The following is a 21,898-nucleotide window of genomic DNA, read 5'->3' as shown; positions in this document are numbered from 1 at the left end:
TAGACGCTGGTGTGTCCACTGCGGCAGAACGGAAAGGTCTAGGCACGGAAGGTAAAGCTTTAGCCTTACGTGCGGAGGACGCCACCAGGTCATGGGTATCCTTCTGGATCAAAGAGGCAGCCATCCCCTTGATCAGCTCCTCCGGAAAGAGACACTTGAAGAGAGGAGCAAACAACAACTCCGACTTCTGGCAAGGAGTGATCCCAGACGACAAGAAGGAGCAAAGATGTTCTCTCTTCTTAAGCACTCCCGACACGTACGAAGCCGCAAGCTCACCAGACCCACCCCGAATGGCTTTGTCCATGCTAGACATGATAAGCATGGCAGAGTCCTTATCCGAAGGGGAAGTCTTTCTGCTTAACGCTCCCAAACACCAATCGAGGAAGTTGAAGATCTCAAAAGCACGAAAGACTCCCTTCAACAGATGATCCATGTCAGAAAAGGACCAGCAAATCTTAGATCGTCTCATAGCCAGCCTGCGGGGAGAGTCAACCAGACTTGAGAAGTCGCCCTGGGCAGAGGCAGGAACTCCCAAGCCGGGTTCCTCTCCCGTGGCATACCAGACGCTAGATTTGGAAGCAAGCTTGGTAGGCGGAAAGATGAAAGCAGTCTTTCCCAGTTGCTTCTTGGACTGCAACCACTCTCCCATAACCCTCAACGCTCTCTTGGATGAGCGTGCGAGGACAAGTTTGGTGAAGGCAGAAGCTGCTGACTGCATGCCCAGAGCAAACTCGGAGGGAGGAGAGCTAGGGGTTGCAGACACAAACTGTTCCGGATACAAGTCCCTGAACAAGGCAAGGACTTTCCGAAAGTCTAAGGAGGGAGGCGTAGACTTGGGTCCTTCTAAGTCGGAGTGCGGATCGTCCAAATGTGCAGCTTCGTCATCAGATACCCCATCATCCGAAAGCTGAGTAGGAAGTGGCAAAGGTGGAGCAGAAAGCTGAATCCGGCAGCACGGGTGCATGCGTAGCTGCTGCGGATCCAACATCATGCCGCTGCTGGTCAGTCTGCGAGCTGGCAACAACAAAAGCAGAGTGCTGGTGCGTGGGAGGGACTGCCGTGGGTTGCGGAGCATGCCGTATGGGATGCGGAGCATGCCGCATGGGTTGCGGAGCATGCCGCATTGTGTCAAAACACGGCAGCTCGGCAGCACCTTCCCACTGCTGATGCGGTAGCTCACGCATGTCAACGGAGGGTGCAGCATGAACATGCGTCTGGCAGGGTGGACTGCGCATCGGTGGTGGAGCTCTCACAGGTGGAGTGTGGGAGCAGGCAGCCGCAGTATCTGCTGAGCGCACAACCGTGGCAGGTTGTAGGTTAACTGGTGCCGTGTCAACCTTCTCAGCACGATACTCCTGCATAAAGGAAGCAAGCTGAGACTGCATAGTCTGCAGCATGGACCACTTAGGATCTACCGTGGTTGGTGCGGCAACAGACGGAGTAGTTGCCTGCTGCGGAACCACTCTACCTCTCTTGGGAGGTGTGCAGTCTTCGGAAGACTGCGGCGAGTCCGAACTGACCCAGTGGCTACACCTGGGCCGTTGGACTCGCTCGGAAGGGACCTTACGCTTGAGAGGTCGTGAGACCTTGATCCAACGTTTCTACCTCGAAACTTCTTCCACAGACGAGGAATGATAGGGCTCATTCGTCTGTTTGTGGATGGGACGATCTCTGACAGATACGTCCGCAACCACTGAGGGTACATCCGTAAGCTGATCAAGGCCTACCGAACCCTTTGGTCCTTCGACATTGCTTCTCCCCTGGGCTTGGGAGCTTGCAAGAGGTCCCGGACTGGGAGGACGACTGGCACGAACAGATGTACCCTCATGCGCAACACTAACACTGACACTGACACTTTTCACTTCACTTGCACTCACAACACTTCCCACTGCACTTTGCGCTTTCAGCTCTTTGACATCTGCCAAAAGCTGATTACAGTCATTAGCTAATGACTCCACTCTGTCACCAAGAGCCTGAATGGCACGCATCATGTCCGCCATGGAGGGCTGAGCACTAGTAGCAGGGTCGGGAGTCACCACTACAGGGGAAGGAATAGGTTGAGGGGCATGGGGAGAGGAAAAATCAAAAGAGCGAGAAGAACTCCTCCTGATCCTATCCTTCTCTAGCCTACGTGCATTTTTAAGGAATTCGTTAAAATCGAATTCCGAAAGCCCAGCGCATTCCTCACATCGATCTTCCAATTGACAGGATTTACCCCTACAATTGGAACAAACGGTGTGAGGATCTATGGAGGCCTTCGGAAGACGCCTAGAACAAGCCCTAACGCTACACTGCCTGTACTTAGGGACTTGAGACTGGTCAGACATCTTGAATTGTAGAAATAGTCAAGGGGGAATTCCAAAATCTAGCAAAGTTCGTTAACAATTAATCCAAATTTAATCAAAAAGCTTGCTAAGCTAATGATAAAGATTCCTGAATAGCGAAGGCTAAAATCTAGAGCGAATACATCACCAAAATCGTGAAAAACAACTCCAGAATCAACAGCGTATCCAAGTAGGTCTTGCCGGTGGCACGACAGAGGAAAAATTGAGTTCTTGTTGACAAGAAGTACTTGAGTACCTGCTCGACAGATGGCGCTGTTGTGTACACACCCCCACCTGTATAGCGATCGCTGGCGTATCCCGACCTTAGATTTCTGTCGGGCAACAGAGTTGACAGCTACATGATCATCGGGTAAGATTAATATTGAAAAATATAATTTGATGCCGTAAGCATGACAATATTAGCAATATGAAACAGTACTATTTGTTGACTTTTCCAGCCAAAAATCATAGGTATGTGAGTTAGAGGAAGCCTACCTTGGGCCAATTTTTAACAAAATTCAACTTTCAAATAACTTTTTAGAACCTATTAAGTTTGTAAGTTGATGACTTTCTGTATAAACAATTGCATATTGTAAGAAAAAGCATATACAGTGCTACAAAGCTCAGGGAAGAATTTACCTTTCATTCACTACAGATCATCCCAATTCTGTTTGTCTTAGCATATGCAATCATCACTGTTATAGATTTAGAGAACTGAAAGATGGCAGTCAAATAATTTGTTTATATTGCCTTTCAGACACCTGGAGCAATGAATTAATTTCTAAAAAGCAAAATACTGTAGTCATATAATTACTAATTATCAATATTTAATGCTCAAGAATTCTTCAAGAGAATAATTACGGTACATTAGCACTGACTGTCGAATAGGAAAGTAACCCTTCTTTGGTGAGCTTCTCCTGTATGGCAAATGAAAGAGTTAATTCAATTGTAAAATGAGAACAGCGTTGGCTTACGAAATTCCTTCCAGTCTTTCCAGTGCCCAGGTACTGGTGCACCGAGAAATATGGCATCCTGCACGACACCTGCACTTCCCTTTCGACGACCCAGTTCCTGAAATTGATGCTTGCGTTGAGTATAAACTGATAAAGTCTTAATTCCCCATGCACTCTGAACTAAAATCTTACTCCAACCATTTTTTAAAAAACTAATAAATACATTTTAAACAATCTGCCTACAAGTATTTCTTTTTCCTCCATCAGTTTCAAGAGCAAAATATCAGATTACACCAGAAAAATATCATTAACCCATCTACGAGTAATGGAACGAAAAGGTTATTTAAAATATTTGTTGTACCTCAAGACAATAATATATAACTCTAGCCCCAAGGGAGAAGCCTATCAGGGTGACGGGTCGCTTGCCATGCTGCCTTTGCACAAGCACTTCTGCCAGCTGTCTGCCGACTTCCGCAGACCTTCGGCAGCAAACGCCCCAAGGGTTGTCAATGATCGAGGCCAATGTGAGGAGTGATGTAGGCCAGGTGATAGCAGATATGATTCCTGTGAAATTTATAATAAAATAATTCAAAGATAAAAGTTCAAATGGGCAACAACTTGCTCGGAAAATTATATATTTTCTATGAACCTACTATTTTAATACCCGGTAAATGAAAAAGGTAAGTACAGTATCTCTAAATGATCATATGAATTCCAAGTGTTCCACTATTTTCAAATGTCTAGATCTCAGAAATTTTTTCATTAATTATTATAATGTGAAAAATTAATTTAATTAATTGGGACATTTAATCCAGAGACAGGTGTTATTAATAAATGCTTTGCCATATTTATCATATGCATTGTCACTCAAAATCTATCAGATTGCATCAAAATCCTCTTGAAAATGCATTAAATTATTCATGAAATCCTCTTATTGAACACAAGTTAAAGAGACTGACATTAACCCTTTCAGTACCATTAGATGTACCGGTAATTTAAATTTGGTAAAAACTACAGTACAGTACTCCTTTTGGCGCCATATGTCGTAATTTATGGCCAGTTCTTTTATTATTTATGTATTGCATATGAAAATTTTACAAATATGTAACATTATTTATCAATGGATAGGAAATTTACTCAACTATATGATAATAAAAGTTGTCAAGTTTTATCTTGTAGTTTTGGTGCTAAGATGAGTTGAGTAAACTGTCCAAAAATAGAGACTGGGACTTGAATGCTGGATAATTTGGAGAGGGGTTGGTGCTTAAAGGGTTAATTACACTAAGAAGAAGATATCCAGATTGACCTTACCAGCAAGGATGGTGTATTTTAGAGTTTCCTGAACAGCCATTGAAAGAGCAAACTGAAGAAGGTAATCCATGGCCTGGCCTAGCTCTAGTAAATAGGTAGATTCGTAACGAAGAACGTACTGTAAAGAAAAAAAAAAAAAAAAGACCCCCATCAGTAGTATAATCTTCTGTTTAACACCTAATATACAGGAAAACAAAGCCTTGTAATAAATTCGTTGAACCAGAAAAATTGAAGATTTTTATCAATGAAAATACTGTAATTAGCAACTACCAGTATTTTTAAATTGGTTTTCAACATCAAGTAAGACTACAAAGTTCATCTTCAAGTAAATTCATGTACAGTACTTGTAAGATTATAATGGGTTACACATCATAATTGAATAAAGTACTGCACTGTATATAATAAATATTTGTTCTTATAATTGCAAACCTGAACAGATAAACCTCAGAGAAGTGTAGCTGACTAATCAGAGCAAAACACCGAAAACACCCCTACCTCCTTTGTTCCTCATGATAAAGAAACACATTCCTAAATGTTGAGGGTTACATGGTAAGAAAGCAAAGGGCACTCTGGTTTTGTTAATAAGTAATAAAAGTTTAAAATGATACAATATTAAAAATTTTGTATTGCATATTCTCAGGAATAACAACAGGGTACTGAAAAACTGTAGTCATTTTGATCTCTTTCTTCCTCCACTACCAGAAAATGAAGAACATCATGATACAACAATATGCTACTTTTATGTTTATTTAAAATTTACAATTCTAAGAATTTTCTCTTATTTGGGTAACAATTCTGGCATCTCTTAAAGCTCTTAAATAGCAAATTAAAAGTCACGGTGGTGATACAAAATTACAAAGAATTGCCAAGCTGAAAAAAAATTACTGACTAGCTGTTCCTGTACACCTAAAAATGATCTGTTATCATCAACATGTTTTATACTTGCAAGGAACTTCTGTGACTAAATGCACAGATATAAAATACAAATAAACATACTAAAAGAGTTAAAATTCCCCATCAAATAAAAAGATTACTTTTGTAACATTACAATCTCACCTGTTCCCGAGAATGATGGAGTGTTCGCCAAGGCTCCATAAATTCGGCAGGGTCCTCTTTCGTTAACCATCCGCTGATAGCAATTGTTATGTGCAAGTGGCTTCCATCCGACAAACTTTCAAATGCAAACTCCTCAATATCACCAATGCGTTTTTGCATTTTAAACCCTAGGAGAAGAAGAAGAAGAAAACTGAGAAAGCACAAAACAGTTTCTGATGCCTCAAACTTCCAAATATTTAGGTTTTAACGATGTACTACACTGCTATGATTTAGGATATAATCTATAATCCTCTTTACTAACCTTGAGTGGGCTGTACTTGTAAATTTTCAAAATTACAATGGCATAAGGTCTAATCTTTATGCAAAATATAAAATGAATAATGTAAAATGTAATGGGAAAGGAAGACAAATACTACAGACAAGGTAAGTTTAGCAAAGCACGAAACGAAGAGAACAATTCAATTGTACAGATATAAAAGGGATTTTGACGAAGGAAAAATCTATTTCTGGGAAGAGGCCTGTGACGCCCGGTGAGAAAGGTCCTTCCTTATACCTTTCCTAATATAAATCTTCCAAATATACTAGAGAAAGATAAAAGCATGGAATGCAGAGGTTACAACCCTCGCGCGAACACCTTGTAGGTGTCGTGTATTAAACAAAGGCGTGTGTAAACCACTATTCACAGGTTGTCTTCCATTTAGATAATCCCTTCATCAATGGGGAGGGCCGTGACAGGCCCTAGATAACATGGTTGAACTCCCCAACGACACCTACCACGCGCGCCCTCTAGGACATCCTTCTGTAATTGGACTTGCAGCAAGCAGAGTTTTTTTTGGGCACAGTGTTTTTTCGAAGAGTTTCTCGTTATTTCAACATGACTGACGTTGTTACTTCACCCTTACCAATGTTAAGTACCATAGTTTGTTTTGGCAGCTTTTGGCAGTACCGGGCATTTGTTCTATTTCCATTATGGTGGTTTTTAGTTTTGGAAGCGATTGTCCTGCCGAGGTATCGGCAGCCATTTTGGGTATGTTCGCTTCGGTAAATTTTCTAGTTATTTTTGCCCATCTGGTACTCTGTCAGCTAGGTTATATCACTTACGTTTTATGGCCTTTTATGTTATCATTAATTATTATTAATTTTTACTATGGTATTTATTTGCTTGCAAGTCCAATTTGGACCTACGAAGAATAGCGATTTAAGATAGCGTTTTAAAGCATAGTAACGATTTAAAGCTTAGCGATTTAGTCTGTTAATTTGTACCCTGGAGGGTTCGTTTTAGACTATATCCTTGTTTATTTGTTACGTTGTCGTTATTCTTCGTTATTACTATTACTAAGAAAAGCAATCAATTTTATTAATTTTCTTATTTATTGTGTGATGTTAATTTTTAATATGTAACCTTGAGAGTGAAAGCATAGAGTGCTCGTTTCCTGTTCTACAGGTATGAGTTATCCTTTCTCTCGTTTTCTTTGAGTAAGAGAGGTGAATTTCCCGTTCTCCGTTTTTATACGATCACGGGTTATTCAGGCCTCCTCTCAGTATCAGAATTGATGATAGTACGTTTAATATTATAAACGATTTATTGATGTGGTTACTGTTAATATAGCTAACACTATTATTAGGTACGTTAGTGTATGAGTCATTAATTGGGGTCGTTTTATACCGACACCCTTAGCTCCGCCTTGAGTTATGCTTAGCTCCGCCTTGAGTTATGCTTAGCTCCGCCTTGAGTTATGCTCCGCTATAATGGATACTCATTGGGTGAGAACTAGTTATCGTTCTGGAGCAGATTTTTGGAGTGCAACGGTGAAATCCGGCACTCGGACTCCGGCGGAAGCCTTTTACACACGAACCTTTGTCATGTTTGATCACAATTACACCGTTAAGGCCCCCGTTTTCATCGTATCTCCGGCTTCACTGGAGATAACTCATTCATTGGGGTTAATGTTATCGTACCGGAGACGGTCACGATATCACGATGACGGGCCTTTGCTACCGGACCTCCGGTAAAAACAGAGATCAAGCAGGAGTCCAGAACCGGAGTTAACAGTGTGATACCGATGAAGTTTAGAGATTCATGCTACGTGGTTACTGGTTTCTATTATAATTTCTTAATTTATTAAGGTGTTAGCTACTACCATACTCACACATTAATTAAGATTTAAGTGTTTCTGATTCATAAGTCAATGACAAAAATCTCAAGGAACATCCAGACTTATGTCTTCTTTCTTTTTACAGAAAGTCCGCTGCACTGCCAGGGGCTGCTCCGCTGCCTTTACTGATCCCATGGGCCATGATCTATGCCGGGCCCATGCCCATTGCGCCATATCCTTCTCTCGGGAACCGGGACAAGCCCCCTATACGATATGGTTTCCGGAGTCATGCACGCTCTGCTATGAGCTGTCAGCCCTACTCCTGAGCGAGGAGGTAAGTTGGTTCTAGTGTCCCTGTTAATATCCTTTGCGAAGAATTAATTGCTCTTTATATATTGACTTCAGTTTTGGCTTCATCATTAATTCCCTCTCTCCTCTTTCAGGCTGATGATGAATCTCTCAGGGAGGCGAGAGCTACTCTCCGGCCTTGGGTGTCAGGGTTTGGGAGGAATGCGCCTGCTGGCGCACCCTATCTCCTTGATGGAGACATGGCTTCTTGCCTATTCCCAGGCTCTACTACTGCAGCAGTTCCACCGGAGACAGCGGCCCCGTTAATTGAAGTGGTTAGAGCAACCATTCTAACTGAGGAAGAGGTTTTAGTGACGGAGGACGAGCTCTACCTAGGTCTGGACGAGGAACCCATGGTTGAGCAGGTAGGTGGTGTTGAGTTGGTGGACCCCCTTTCACCCCACACTCCTTCCTCTACTACTTCCTTTCACGGCTTTGATAAACCTACGGCTTCTCCTCGAGGTCCCTCCGTTCCTGTACGACCCAAGGTGAAGCCACTACGTACCTTTAAGCCTTCAGCTTTGCCATTATCAGTGTCACCGATATTACTTCAAGTACTGTATTACTTATACAAACAGAAAGGTACAATGATCTAAATAACAGGAAAGCAAAATACGAATCAAATGAATCTTTTTAACAAGAGCATTTCATTATTTACAAATAGCTTTAGGAATTCATGTTACGTACATAAGCTACCTCAATAAATATAGTGAGATCACCCTGACTGAGAAGAAAAAGGGGGTTAGAAAATGGGAGAGGGCTTTAGGAGCTAGATGGGGGGGAGGGGGGGGGGGTTAGGGACTGGATACCTTGTCTAATCATGTGGGGCAATTCAATTTTCAGAACCCATTCTTGAAATGCATTTTCCTCTAGATCAAATATAGGTAATGATTTAAGTATATGGGCACTTTTAAATCTGATAGAGGAAGGTCGCCGACATTATAGGAAGTCAATAAAAAGCAACATTATGGGATTTTTACATAGGAAAAATATTTTTTTGGGCTCGAGTCATGTCGACCTGATGGAAGTTCCTCCTGGCAACTTCTACAGTATAATATTTCTGCGATTGATATTACAAGAGAATTACCATCAGGTATCACTGGGTTCCAACCCCCAGAAACGACTATCCGAAGATATCGTGTATAATCAGGGACGTATCCTAAGATAACCATAGATATCTGCACCCCAAACAGACCTTACCCAGTCTAGTCAACTAAGCAAGGAGCCGTTACACATCCTATCACCTTTCAGTGCTCCTAAACAGTCCCGCTTCTCATTCCTTTGAACACAGCTGGTGGCTACAGTGCGGTTGATTTTTGTGGGCGTTTTTTTCGCAGTTTTAATAATCCATGGATAGAAATGCATCTAGTACTGGGGATTTCTATGGTTTAGCGGCTAAGATATAACCCTTCACCAACACAAAATCTTGGTTTTCATGAATAGCAAATGACATTTTACAAATATTGTACACGACAAATCTCTTTAAAATATCCTAATTCCAAAAGATTACGAGAACAAAACATGCAGTTAAAATAGACTATGATATACCTGATGAACAATATCATCATATATCTACAGTATCTAATATCAATTATTTGGAAACGTAGTAAAAAATCAACTACATAAATTGGAAAACCAGATGAAAATGTTTCTTTCCTTATCAATTTTCAAAATAGATGGCTCAGTCAATCAAACCCAACAACTTACCATACAGCTTTGTGAAAAACACTTTCAACTATACTAGCCTTTGGTATAATTACCTGTCATCCTCAAAAAGTCTTTTAAAGCCTTATTCCATTATAGTATTTATGATATTGGATTGATTAGTCCAAGACAAAAAGAAAAAAAAAAACGGATTTTGAGCGAAGCGAAAAATCTATTTTTGGGTGAGATAGCCATGGCGTCCTGATGGAAGGTTCCTTTTTGGTAGCTTCCTTGGGTAAATAACTACTAAGATATTCCCAGAGAATTTAACTACAGGTTATCACAGAATTCTAACTTCTGGAGCGAGTATCCTAAAGGTTTCCCTTTTAAGACATCGTATATCAACAGGGGACGCATGTATTAACGCGCCACATAGCTATCTACACCCCGAACAGAGTTAATGCTTCGGTGTGTAAGGGCTGAGAATAGCTGGGAGCCGTTCCATAGCTAATCTCATCCGTGGCTACTTCTGGTACTCGAGACGTAAACAAACGGGCGCCATTGCTTAAATGACGTCACGACCGTCTTCATCCTGAAGCCAGTTGCTTGCCGATCACCATGATACAGTAGAGCAGGGTGGGACCTAAAAACTGGACGAAGTAGCAGGGAGGGTCCATCAGGACGCCATGGCTATCTCACCCAAAAATAGATTTTTCGCTTCGCTCAAAATCCGTTTTTTGGGCTCAAGCCATGGCGTCCTGATGGAAGAATACCAGAGAATCAATGTATCGTGGTAGATTTTCCCCTATTAGTAAGTGCCAAGGGCATTGACAAAATAGCATAGTAATCTTAGTAAAGAACCGTAGGGAAGAATCTTCCTGCCCCCCTTGGCAGTGAAGTTCCCACGGGCCATGCCGACGTCAAAGTGGTATTGAAGGGCTATTCACCCTGATAGAAGAACTTGAAGAACTTGGAGACGAAGCTGAATGTTTGGCATTCGTATAGGAACATTCTGAAAGCAGACCAGTGGTGGTTGGACACTGTGTGCTGAGAAGGTTGGTTTCATCTCCAGGGTATGAAGAGTAAGTATTCGTATTGGAACATTACATAATCAGAGTGAATATAAATTAAGAGTTAGTATCTTAATTTCTCCATGAACCATAAGGAAAGGGGATAATAAAACTATGACAGGCATGTATTTCATAGTAAGTAGGAGCTGATTGAGACGCACAGGTAATAAAATAGAAATTTTATTTCACAATGCAGAAATTAAATGAATTGCAGCAATAAGTAAAGTTCATTTACAGTAATTATAATGTACATAGTAATAAAGACTTGCTCTTGAATCTGAAAAGGAATTTCAAATTTATTAGTAGGCACTCGTTCTCGAGGAACGTTAGTCTTTGATTAAAACACATCATGCTCAGGGCATGCGGCACTTGTGTGACAACTATGACATTTCACCTGGGATAAGAACAGTTATAAAAGCACTAAGTGTTTTCGACATCACTATGTATCGCTCGAGGGTCAACATAGGCACCCGAAGAGTTAGAGTCCCAAGTAACTCACTGTTCTATGCAGAGTTAGGTGCAGGTTTCATAACACTACCTGCGGCTACCACAAAATGTTTGACTTCGTGCACTTGTTTCGCATAATGTTTAAAGAAAACGCGCGAGGACTTCCAGCCTGTGAAGCTTTTAAGGCTTTCAAAGTCCATACTCTGAAAGAAATTCAGAGATGATGCAACTTTCCTAGGATCATGACCGGCGGGTGTACTGTCAGGATCCGCTCTGCGAATGAAGTAGGTGATTTTCGCTCTTAATTGTTTCAGTGACAGGTCGCTGCCCGATGTTTCTCCTTTGAAGAGTTGGCCTCCACCAAAGTTCGAAGTTCTGCGAAGATAGACCTTGAGGCTCTCTACTGGGCATAAAGAGACATCTTCCTTCAGGGGGCATATTCTCCAGGGACCCCATCTTTTGGTGGGTAATTCATTTTTGGCGAGAAACGTCGGATCAGGGGAGAGGGTAATGTCTCCTGTATCAGTAAACAGGATGTGACCCTCTTCTCTTGATAATGCCACTATTTCGCTGACTCGGGCTCCCGAAGCAAGAGCAAAGAGAAATATAACTTTCTGAGTCAGATCCTTGAGAGGGCATGAATCATTATCCAAGTTGGAGGCGAAATGCAGCACCTTGTCTAATGACCAGGAGATCGGTTTCGGTGGGGGTGCTGGGCGTAGACGAGCACATGCTTTCGGTAGTTTATTGAAGATGTCGCTGGACAGATCAATTTGGAAGGCATACAGAATTGGTCTGGTCAAGGCCGATTTGCAGGTTGAAATCGTATTGGCTGCTAATCCTTGTCCATGAAGGTGAATGAAGAAGGACATGCAGAAATCAATTGTGATTTCTTTAGGATTTTTTGTCTTGACGAAAGAGACCCATTTTCTCCAGGATGATTCGTATTGCCGTCTTGTGGATTCGGTCTTGTATTCCTCGAGGAAGTCTAGACTTTTCTTCGAGATCCCAAACCTCTTCTTTGCGGCTAGGGAGAGAAAATCATGAGATGAAGGTCCTTGATTTTCGATGATGAAGCGAAGACAGTCGACTTCTGTACTTGTTGGGAGAGAACTGGGCCCGGGAGAGGGATCAGCTTGGGCTGCAGCTCCAGGACCAGGGGGTACCAGTTGCTCCGGGGCCACTTGGGAGCCACTAGGGCCGCTGTCCCTTTGAAGGTTCTCAGTTTAGAGAGGACTTTCAGCAGAAGGTTGGTGGGAGGGAACAGGTAGATCTTGGACCATCTGTTCCAGTCCAGTGACATGGCATCCACTGCTTCTGCCTTGGGGTCCTCGTACGGGGCCACATACCGAGGAAGTTGATTGTTGTCGCTCGTTGCGAAGAGATCTATCTGAAGTTCTGGGACTTGGTGAGAGATGAAGGAGAATGATCTTGCGTCTAGAGACCATTCCGACTCTATCGGGTTTGTTCGAGATAGAGCATCCGCTGTCACGTTGCGGAATCCTTGTAGGTGAACTGCAGACAGGTGCCACTTCTTCTTCTCTGCCAGACGGAAGATTGGGAGAAGCACCTGATTTATCTGGGGCGATCTTGAGCCTTGGCGATTGAGACATCGAACTACCACCGAGTTGTCTAGGGTTAGACGAATGTGGATCGAGGGAGGCGGGGATAGTTTCTTCAGAGTTAGAAGGACCGCCATGGCCTCCAAGATGTTGATGTGGAACGTCTTGAACAGGGGAGACCAGGTGCCTTGAGCCTGTTTTTGGTGGGAGTGACCTCCCCAACCCTCCAGCGAAGCGTCCGTGTGGATGTTGAGTGATGGAGGTGGGTGTTGAAGAGGAATGGACCTTTTCAGGGCCTTTGCTTCCGACCACGGCTTGAGGAGAAGTCGAAGTCTGTTTGGGAGCCGTCTCTTGAGGTCTCTTCGAGCGATGGATGCAGAACGTCTCCAGACTCCCGCGGCATCCTTTAGCTGTGCACGAAGCACTGGGTTTGTTACTGAGGCGAACTGTAGAGAGCCTAGAACTCGTTCCTGCTGGCGTCTTGAAATCCGTTTGGATTTTAGTAGTCGCTTGACAGACCCTGCTATTTCCTTCCTTTTCTTCTGGGGGATGGAAAGGCGGTGTGACTGAAGGTTCCATTGGATTCCTAACCACTGGAACTTCTGAGCTGGAGAGAGGTGAGATTTCTTCTCGTTTATCTTGAATCCCAGGTGTTCTAGGTACTGGGTGACTTTGTTGCAGGATTTTACACAATCCTCGGGCGATGGAGCCCAAACTAGCCAGTCGTCGAGGTAGGCCATCACCTGGACGTTTCGGAGGCGGAGCTGTTGTACTATGGCGTCCGCCAGCTTTGTGAAGATCCGAGGGGCCACATTGAGGCCGAAGGGCATGGCCCTGAAGGCGTAGCTTTTCCTTTGGAGTCGAAATCCTAGGTAGGAGGAAGCGTGATGGTTCATTGGAACGTGCCAGTAGGCATCCGCCAGGTCTATGGAGACCGTGTAGGAACCTCGAGGCAGAAGGGTCCTTATTTGTTGAAGAGTCAGCATCTTGAACTTGTCGTTCGCTATGAACTTGTTGAGGGGGGATAAGTCCAGAATGACTCTGAGTTTGTCGGAGTCTTTCTTGGGGACACAAAACAGTCTTCCTTGGAACCTGGTGGACTTTACCTTCCTTATCACCTTCTTGTTCAAGAGATCTAGGACATATTCTTCCAGAAGGGGGGTTGATTGTTGGAAGAACTGCTGGAATGTTGGGGGTGGTTGAGTCCAACTCCAGCCTAGACCCTTCTTGACGATGCTGTGTGCCCAGGGATCGAAGGTCCAACGATCCTGGAATTGGCGGAGTCTTCCTCCCACCGGAAGCACTTCATTGCTTCTGGTGTCCCGAGGGCTTGCTGCCTCGGCCGCTAGCTCCCTTTCCTCCTCTGCCTCTGGAGGGACGGCGAGACGCGTCTCTGCCTGCACCTCTGTTTGAGCCTCTACCTTTGGGACGAAAGGTAGTTGTCTGTTGCTCGAAAGCAGGGGTGAAGACCGGTGACTGTGACAACACCGGTTGGGTGACCAGTTGAAAGGTCTGTTGTGGCTGAGCTGCCACTTGGGAGGTAGCGGGTCCCGGAAACTGACGTCTTGGTTGACGTTGCTGGGGTTTCTGTTTCGAAGATTTCCTCTTAGGTTGAGGTCCGTCGTCCTGAGAGGATTTCCTCTTCTTTGACATGCCCCACTTGTGGAGAAGGTTCCTATTCTCCGTGGCGGCTTTGTCGGTGATCTCCTTCACAAGGTCAGAAGGAAAGAGGTGTTTGCCCCAGATGTTGGAGGAAATCAGCCTCCGGAGTTCGTGTTTCACATTGGCACCTGCGAACACGAATTCACGACAGGCTCTCCGAGCCTTCATGAAGTGGTACATGTCCTTCACCAGGGTTGCCATGTGGGATTTGGCAAGTACCATGTAGTGGTCTGGTACTCTGGTGTCACAGGCCATAATGTCAAGTTGGACCTGGTGGGACATAGATGCTGCGAGCCTCTCCTTCGTATCTTATTCCCGACGAAGGAGGTGATCGTTAAGTTTCGGGAGGTCTTCATTAAACTGACGTCCGGCGACGTCAGGATCTAGCTTTCCTGAGAGGATTTCCTCTTCTTTGACATGCCCCACTTGTGGAGAAGGTTCCTATTCTCCGTGGCGGCTTTGTCGGTGATCTCCTTCACAAGGTCAGAAGGAAAGAGGTGTTTGCCCCAGATGTTGGAGGAAATCAGCCTCCGGAGTTCGTGTTTCACAGTGGCACCTGCGAACACGAATTCACGACAGGCTCTCCGAGCCTTCATGAAGTGGTACATGTCCTTCACCAGGGTTGCCATGTGGGATTTGGCAAGTACCATGTAGTGGTCTGGTACTCTGGTGTCACAGGCCATAATGTCAAGTTGGACCTGGTGGGACATAGATGCTGCGAGCCTCTCCTTCGTATCTTATTCCCGACGAAGGAGGTGATCGTTAAGTTTCGGGAGGTCTTCATTAAACTGACGTCCGGCGACGTCAGGATCTAGCTTTCCCACGACGAAAGTATGCTGGATGTCCTTCCAGTGTCGAGCGTCAGGGGGAGTAACTATGGAGAAGGGTCTGCACTCCTCCAGTGCAGGGCAGGCTTTCCCCTCTTCCACAGCTTTAAGGCACGCAGCGAAGGCCTTTTCCATGAATGGAAGTACCGCATTTTCAGGTGCGACGTAGGTAGGGTGCTTCTTGCTCAGGGCCGGAAGCTTAGAGCAGGTAAAACCCCTACTCTTGAACGTGTTGGCTAGCATAGCCTGGGCCTTCGCGAGATCGAACACTATCTCTTCTTTCGGTTCGGTCTCTTCTTTAGAGGCAGGTTCAGAGCGAAGTCGGACGTAACAGTCCGGGTAGGCCTCAAAATTGGGGAAGAATTCCACATCTTCCAGGGGGACCGAGCCGATCTTGTCGCTGACAAAGATTCTGCCGGTCGCTATAACCATATGCTCAGCATACCTCCATGGGTTGGCATGAGAGCAAGCGGGGAGATCCTTAACCGAGATCTTCTTCGGTTCTTTGGGTCCCATCATGGACCTGATGAACTCCTGATTCTCCTTTAACTTGTCGTCCATGACGGCTCTAATCAACCGGATCATTTCCTGAGTGGATGAAGAGGGTTCCGGGGTCGTGGAGGTAGACGGGAGAGACACTTCCGTCGGTGTAGGAGTAGGGGCGGAGATGGAAGGAGGAGCGACCTCTTGCTCCGACTCGGCGTATTCCACCTGGTCTTCGTCATCTTCAGCTCCTTGAGCCATGAGGGTCTTCTCCGTACCCTCCGAGACATCCGACATGTGTTCGTCATCATCGGAATCTAGGCGGCAATCGTGCATGGACTGGGCCATGACTACATCAGGTTCCACCGTAATTTGGACAGTGGGGATCAAATCCTTGGGCACCACAGAATCAGGGGAGGCCTTTGGGAACAGAAGTGACCTCAATTCTTCAGTGGCCAGGTACGGTCCGGTGGCATTCTTCTGGAAGCCACGCACCCATTTGCGTAGCTTCTCTCGAGCAATGTCCCTGATCTCCGCTGAGGGAGAGTTATGGAAGCCATCAGCTATGTGAGCCTGGCAGACCGTACAGTTCAGCGGGTCCCAGAATTTCAAATCCCCTTTCTTGTTAGCACAAGGGGCGTGAGTCCTGCAAGCCGTATGCCCGTAGAAGTGCGGGCGTTTCACAGCGCAGAAGTCGAAGTCACACTTCATCTGCTCCTCCTGTGGAAGAAAGAGAAAATGAGTATGGGGGGAGTCATAAGAATGGCTCTTAATCTAAGTTAATATTAATCAATAATTTTAACTTAATGAAGGGTGTGATGCATAGAGATTGAAGTAGTAAAGAAAACATACTCCATGCATCCCGCCCGGCTGGCTACCGCAAGCTTTATCCTTGGATAATCCGAGATGGCCGAAGGCACAGGATAGTATTTCTTAGAAGTCCATAGGGCAATGGAATTCCATGGAAAATGCCAAGGATAAGTTTGGGACCGAGGCCACTCAGTCCCAAATTAGGGGCTAACAGGTCCCTTAGGGTAACTGCTTCCGGCAACCAGCCGCGCTAAGATACACGCAGCATGCTGGAATTTTGAAGAATGCAAAGAGACAGCATGATTACTAATAGAACAGTACCAAGGCACTGATCTAATAGCGTAAACAGGCCATCTGTTTGCAGTGTAGGGCTATCAGTATTCATATGATAGCTTGTAGAAGGGGGTGCAAGTAGTCTTGACGCCTCCGGGGGGTTCCGGCAGACCTCCGGCACGCCGGAGGCCGCTCCAGCAGAGTTTCTGGCATTAGAACAGACAATATATAAGTCAAGAGTAATACCAGGGTGGCGTCCGCCGGCACAACGGCGGCTCCGGCAGTCGGAGGATGCCGGATTGGTGACTGGGACAAGGATGGTTATAGCGGAACCAGGTTGCCGGCAATGGATGCCGGCACTCCGGTGGCCGACCGGCAGGCGGACGGCGAAGCTAGGAGGAAGGAGGAGAGCCATCGGCAGGAAGCCGGCGGTGGTCGGCAGTCCCCCGGCACGCGGGGGGCTGGCGGCATGAGGGTAAGGGGAGAGTCACCAAGGTAGGAGGCGGGTATCGCCGACAGTGGAGGCGGCAAGGGACCGGCACCCGGATAGTGAGAGAGACAGGGGGAGGGATGTAAGAAGTCCAGTCATGGACTCCCAGACATCCCCCCCTGAGAGGGTGTACCCATGATAGAGGCTGGCTCTATCCCCCAGAAGCAGGGGTCTCAGAGGACCGGGAGCTAGGGTAGCCCAAGGGAGGGCTAGGGGACACCCAAAGAGGGGGAGACCTCTACATACAGAACACATCCAGTGGCTAACCCCATAGGACACTATGAAGGGTATATGTACCAGAGCGGACTGCACACAGAAGCTCAAGGTAGCCCTATCACTCCACCCTAAGGAGGAGTTGTAGGACAGGGGACAGATGGGTATAGACTAACCTAAGTGTAGGCTAGGCTATACAAGAGATAGGTGGGGAGGGGAGAAGAGAAGAGTCTTCCATGGAAGGGGTTCTGTACCAGAGCGGCCACTAGGGAAAGGGAGGACACTCCCTAACCTAAGATAAGGCACCCTGGCTGAAACGGTGCATGGGTACAGTTTCAGCAGGGGACAGAATAACCTTTCCAAAACCTAACCTAGAGCAGGGCTAAAGGCCCTGAACTAGGAAAGATAGAAGACATATCGCTATCGCAGGACAGTCATAGACTAGTTCTAGCCATAGAGGAAGGGCTAGCCGTTCCTCACTCTCGGACGCAACCCTAAGGGGGGTTCATTCCCTTAGGGAGGACTGAGAGGCGATAATATACTCCGTTAGGCGCTTGATCCCTTTACTTAGTAAGGGAATCAAGGCTAAACAGAGGGAATGCCAAGGGCAGGGGGATGAAGGAAGCATATAGGGGTCCTACAAGTAGGTTAGGTTAGGAAGGGACACTAACTAACCTATCCCCTATATGGTCCCTGAAGGCGAAAAACACTTGCATCACAGTCGAAAGTATTGTAAAATAATGCCACTATCTTCATAACTTAGCCTAGGATCACTAATAAAATCATGCATGAACACTGATATATAGGCGCTCTGGCCTGGGGGCTATAGTAGCCTACTGGTATGAGGTCAATCGATGACCGATAAAAAGTGTCAAAACACGATATAAAAGTTCCTAGCTATGAAGACTAAATAAACTAATGTTATCGATTAGTAAATAAGGCCGGAAGCGTTGTTGTGGCTAACTAAATAAGGCATGCATAACAACAACGACGCCATAAAATGGCGGGTCCGGTAGAGGCACAGCTCTGCCACAAAACACCAAATATCTCGGAAAGTAATATTTACTTTACGGTCAGAGCTTAACTAAACAATACTGGAACCTTGTACTCAACTTTCCAGAAGAAGGCGAGGCCGAAGGTAGCGACATAACGTAGATGCAAAGCGATAAGTAAGGCACAGGGAAAATCCGTCTAAGTAGGGCGAGCTACTGAACAAAGGATGAAGACGGTCGTGACGTCATTTAAGCAATGGCGCCCGTTTGTTTACGTCTCGAGTACCAGAAGTAGCCACGGATGAGATTAGCTATGGAACGGCTCCCAGCTATTCTCAGCCCTTACACACCGAAGCATTAACTCTGTTCGGGGTGTAGATAGCTATGTGGCGTGTTAATACATGCGTCCCCTGTTGATATACGATGTCTTAAAAGGGAAACCTTTAGGATACTCGCTCCAGAAGTTAGAATTCTGTGATAACCTGTGGTTAAATTCTCTGGGAATATCTTAGTAGTTATTTACCCAAGGAAGCTACCAAAAAGGAACCTTCCATCAGGACGCCATGGCTTGAGCCCAAAAAGACTACCATAGACCTTTCATTTGATCATTCAAAAGGTGCTAAGAAATTATATCAGAGTTGTTCATCTGTTAGAATATAAAGTTTACAAAATTATCCCAAGATTGACCCAAAGAAACATTTCACCTTCCACATTATTCAGTGACAATTTTTAATGGCCTAGTGCAAACAAATTTTATTCTGATAACATGAACTTTGGATTCCCAATTAAGTTGTGTAATCCACATACACAGTACAGCCCAAGATAAATAAACCCGTTGCTTACTTAAGGAGCTTTATGACTGATCATTCCCATTTCCATTCCGTCCTGTTCGTAATATTAGGCATGTAGTTAATTCTAATAGTCAGGCTTTCTCCATCATGAGGCTCAATACTACACTGTATTTTAGAAGTTCTATTTCAGCTATGACCAAGTTGTGGAATGATCTTCCTTATCGGGTAGTTGAATCGGTAGAACTTCAAAAGTTCAAACTCGCAGCAAATGTTTTTATGTTGAACAGGATATATATGAAAGATCTGTTATAATGTTGTTACTGTTTTTAACATATTTCATTTTAATTGTTTATTACATCTCATATAACTTATTTTCTTCCTTATTTCCTTTCCTCACTGGGCTACTTTTCCTTGTTGGAGCCCTTGGGCTTATAGCATCCTGCTTCTCCAACTAGGGTTGTAGCTTAGCTAGTAATAATAATATGTCAATAATAACTGTAGCTTACTGAACCCTATCTAATAACGAACATACACTATAGTATTCAGTACAGTTAAACTCCCCATAATCTAGGTTGTGCAATACATTAGCCTTACACAGAGTTCTTACCTGTAAGTCCAGCACCAGCCACACCAAACATGGACCCAACGACCGCTATCCCAGCCGTTGAAGAGATGGCAGCAGCACCCCCTGGAATACCAAAGATGGTCAAATACATGTTTATGGGGATTAATTTCAATATTTCAAATTTTATCTGTTATTGTTCAATGGTTTTATGAAATCCAAGAGTAATGAACAATTAGCAAATACATTGATAATTTAGAGGCTAATATAGTACCATATACAGTAATGCATATAAGGGCATTACAGATTGTTTATAATTTGTAGTTCTAAGAGTTACTGACTACAGATTTTTTATGTATATATCATGATCAGCAAATAATAGCTTATAAGTCCCTACAAAAACAGTGCATAACAGTATATGAAATGTATAAAACGGTATAACAAAACACGGACTATTTAATTGTCTTGAAAATTAATCAAATACATCAGACTGAGACATATTTTGATAAGTAAGTAAGTTTCTCTGGATCCCTTGGTTTACCCCTACGTGAATGAAAGAAAATTCAGATTTCCCTATATATATACTGTATATATATATATATATATATATATATATACATATATATATATATATACATATATATATATATATATATATATATATATATTGTATATATATATATATATATATATATATATATATATAATGTATATATATATAAATATATATATATATATATATATATATATATATATATATATATATAAATTATATAGTGTATATATATAAATCATATATATATATATATATATATATATATAATTTATATATATACTGTATATATATGCATACATATATATATATATATATATATATATATATATATATATATATATAAATTATATATATATATGTATATATATATATATATAAATATATATATATATATATATATATATATATATATATACATATTTCTTCAAAAAGGCCCATAAAAGAAACAAAAAATGGAAATAAGTCACTATATCTCAACCAATACACATTGGTCCTCTTCACAGTATATAGTAAAATGGGGTAATTTCTAGTTATTTTTATAAAAGAAAAAATAAAAGATCTTCAGTGACTGTTTTAATGTGAGGCTAAATCTACGACCCTTTCAATTTCTCCTCAATAAAGGGACGGATATAAATCTCCACATATTGTATCTCTCGCAGCACTTTTCCATCGCAGAAATCCTCATGTTCTACCCATTTAGATAGGTCCACTAAAAATGGGATATCAATTTCCACTTATAATTCATTTGCTGTTTAAATGGAACACCTACCTGCCCCAATGATTGTTCCTAATCCAGCACCAATGAACGGGGCTGCAAGACCCCCAGTCAATCCAAGGACAGCACCTCCTCCCAAGGTAGCCAGACCAATAGCCGTGTAACGCCTGATTTTTTTGAAGCGATTACGCTTGGACTGTTCTAACTCCTCCTCCCTGGAAATAATAATAATAATAATAATGATAATAATAATAACGATAATTTTATGATCAAATATATGAAAACAAGCACAAACGTCCACACAGTTATGAGATTGCCTTAGGTTTAAAATTCATGAAAGTTTGAAAAGATGGATATGAAAATGCTGTTTTTCAAAGGTCGCCAAAGAAATTACCAATTTGCCTAAATACGTTCAAAGATGAGTTATAGTGTAGTATATTTTGATAGTAAATTCAAGAATTACACATGACGCTTTCTTAACCTCTAAGATTTTGTAATTAAAAAAAATGAAAATTTAAAGATATCGTTGTTGTCTCGATCCAAAATAATACCTGAAACAGTGATTGTCTTTCAACTCGGGACTGTATATCTTCAAGGGCATAGATAATTGTAACCTGTTAGAGGGAGAGAGAGAGAGAGAGAGAGAGAGAGAGAGAGAGAGAGAGAGAGAGAGAGAGAGAGATGAGCTCGGGGCTTTAGAATCTCTTTAAGAA

General features: G+C 43.4%; 1 protein-coding gene across 1 annotated transcript in view; it reads right to left on the bottom strand.

Annotated features, from left to right (window-relative positions):
* Positions 1 to 21,898, bottom strand: part of LOC137658773 (transmembrane and coiled-coil domain-containing protein 4-like) — a 41,935-nt gene that overhangs the window by 19,825 nt on the left and 212 nt on the right. Inside the window, exons 2-7 of the mRNA XM_068393794.1 lie at positions 21,240 to 21,400; positions 19,960 to 20,040; positions 5,645 to 5,811; positions 4,589 to 4,706; positions 3,639 to 3,841; positions 3,299 to 3,395 (exon numbers count right to left, since the gene is read on the bottom strand). Coding sequence (XP_068249895.1) covers positions 3,299 to 3,395; positions 3,639 to 3,841; positions 4,589 to 4,706; positions 5,645 to 5,811; positions 19,960 to 20,040; positions 21,240 to 21,400 — 827 coding nt within the window. The remainder of the gene's footprint in view (positions 1 to 3,298; positions 3,396 to 3,638; positions 3,842 to 4,588; positions 4,707 to 5,644; positions 5,812 to 19,959; positions 20,041 to 21,239; positions 21,401 to 21,898) is intronic.

Source organism: Palaemon carinicauda, chromosome 19, assembly GCF_036898095.1.
Source record: "Palaemon carinicauda isolate YSFRI2023 chromosome 19, ASM3689809v2, whole genome shotgun sequence".
NCBI lineage: Eukaryota > Metazoa > Arthropoda > Malacostraca > Decapoda > Palaemonidae > Palaemon > Palaemon carinicauda.
The sequence above is the reverse complement of the archived record's forward strand: the minus strand, read 5'-3'. Positions and strand labels throughout refer to the sequence as shown.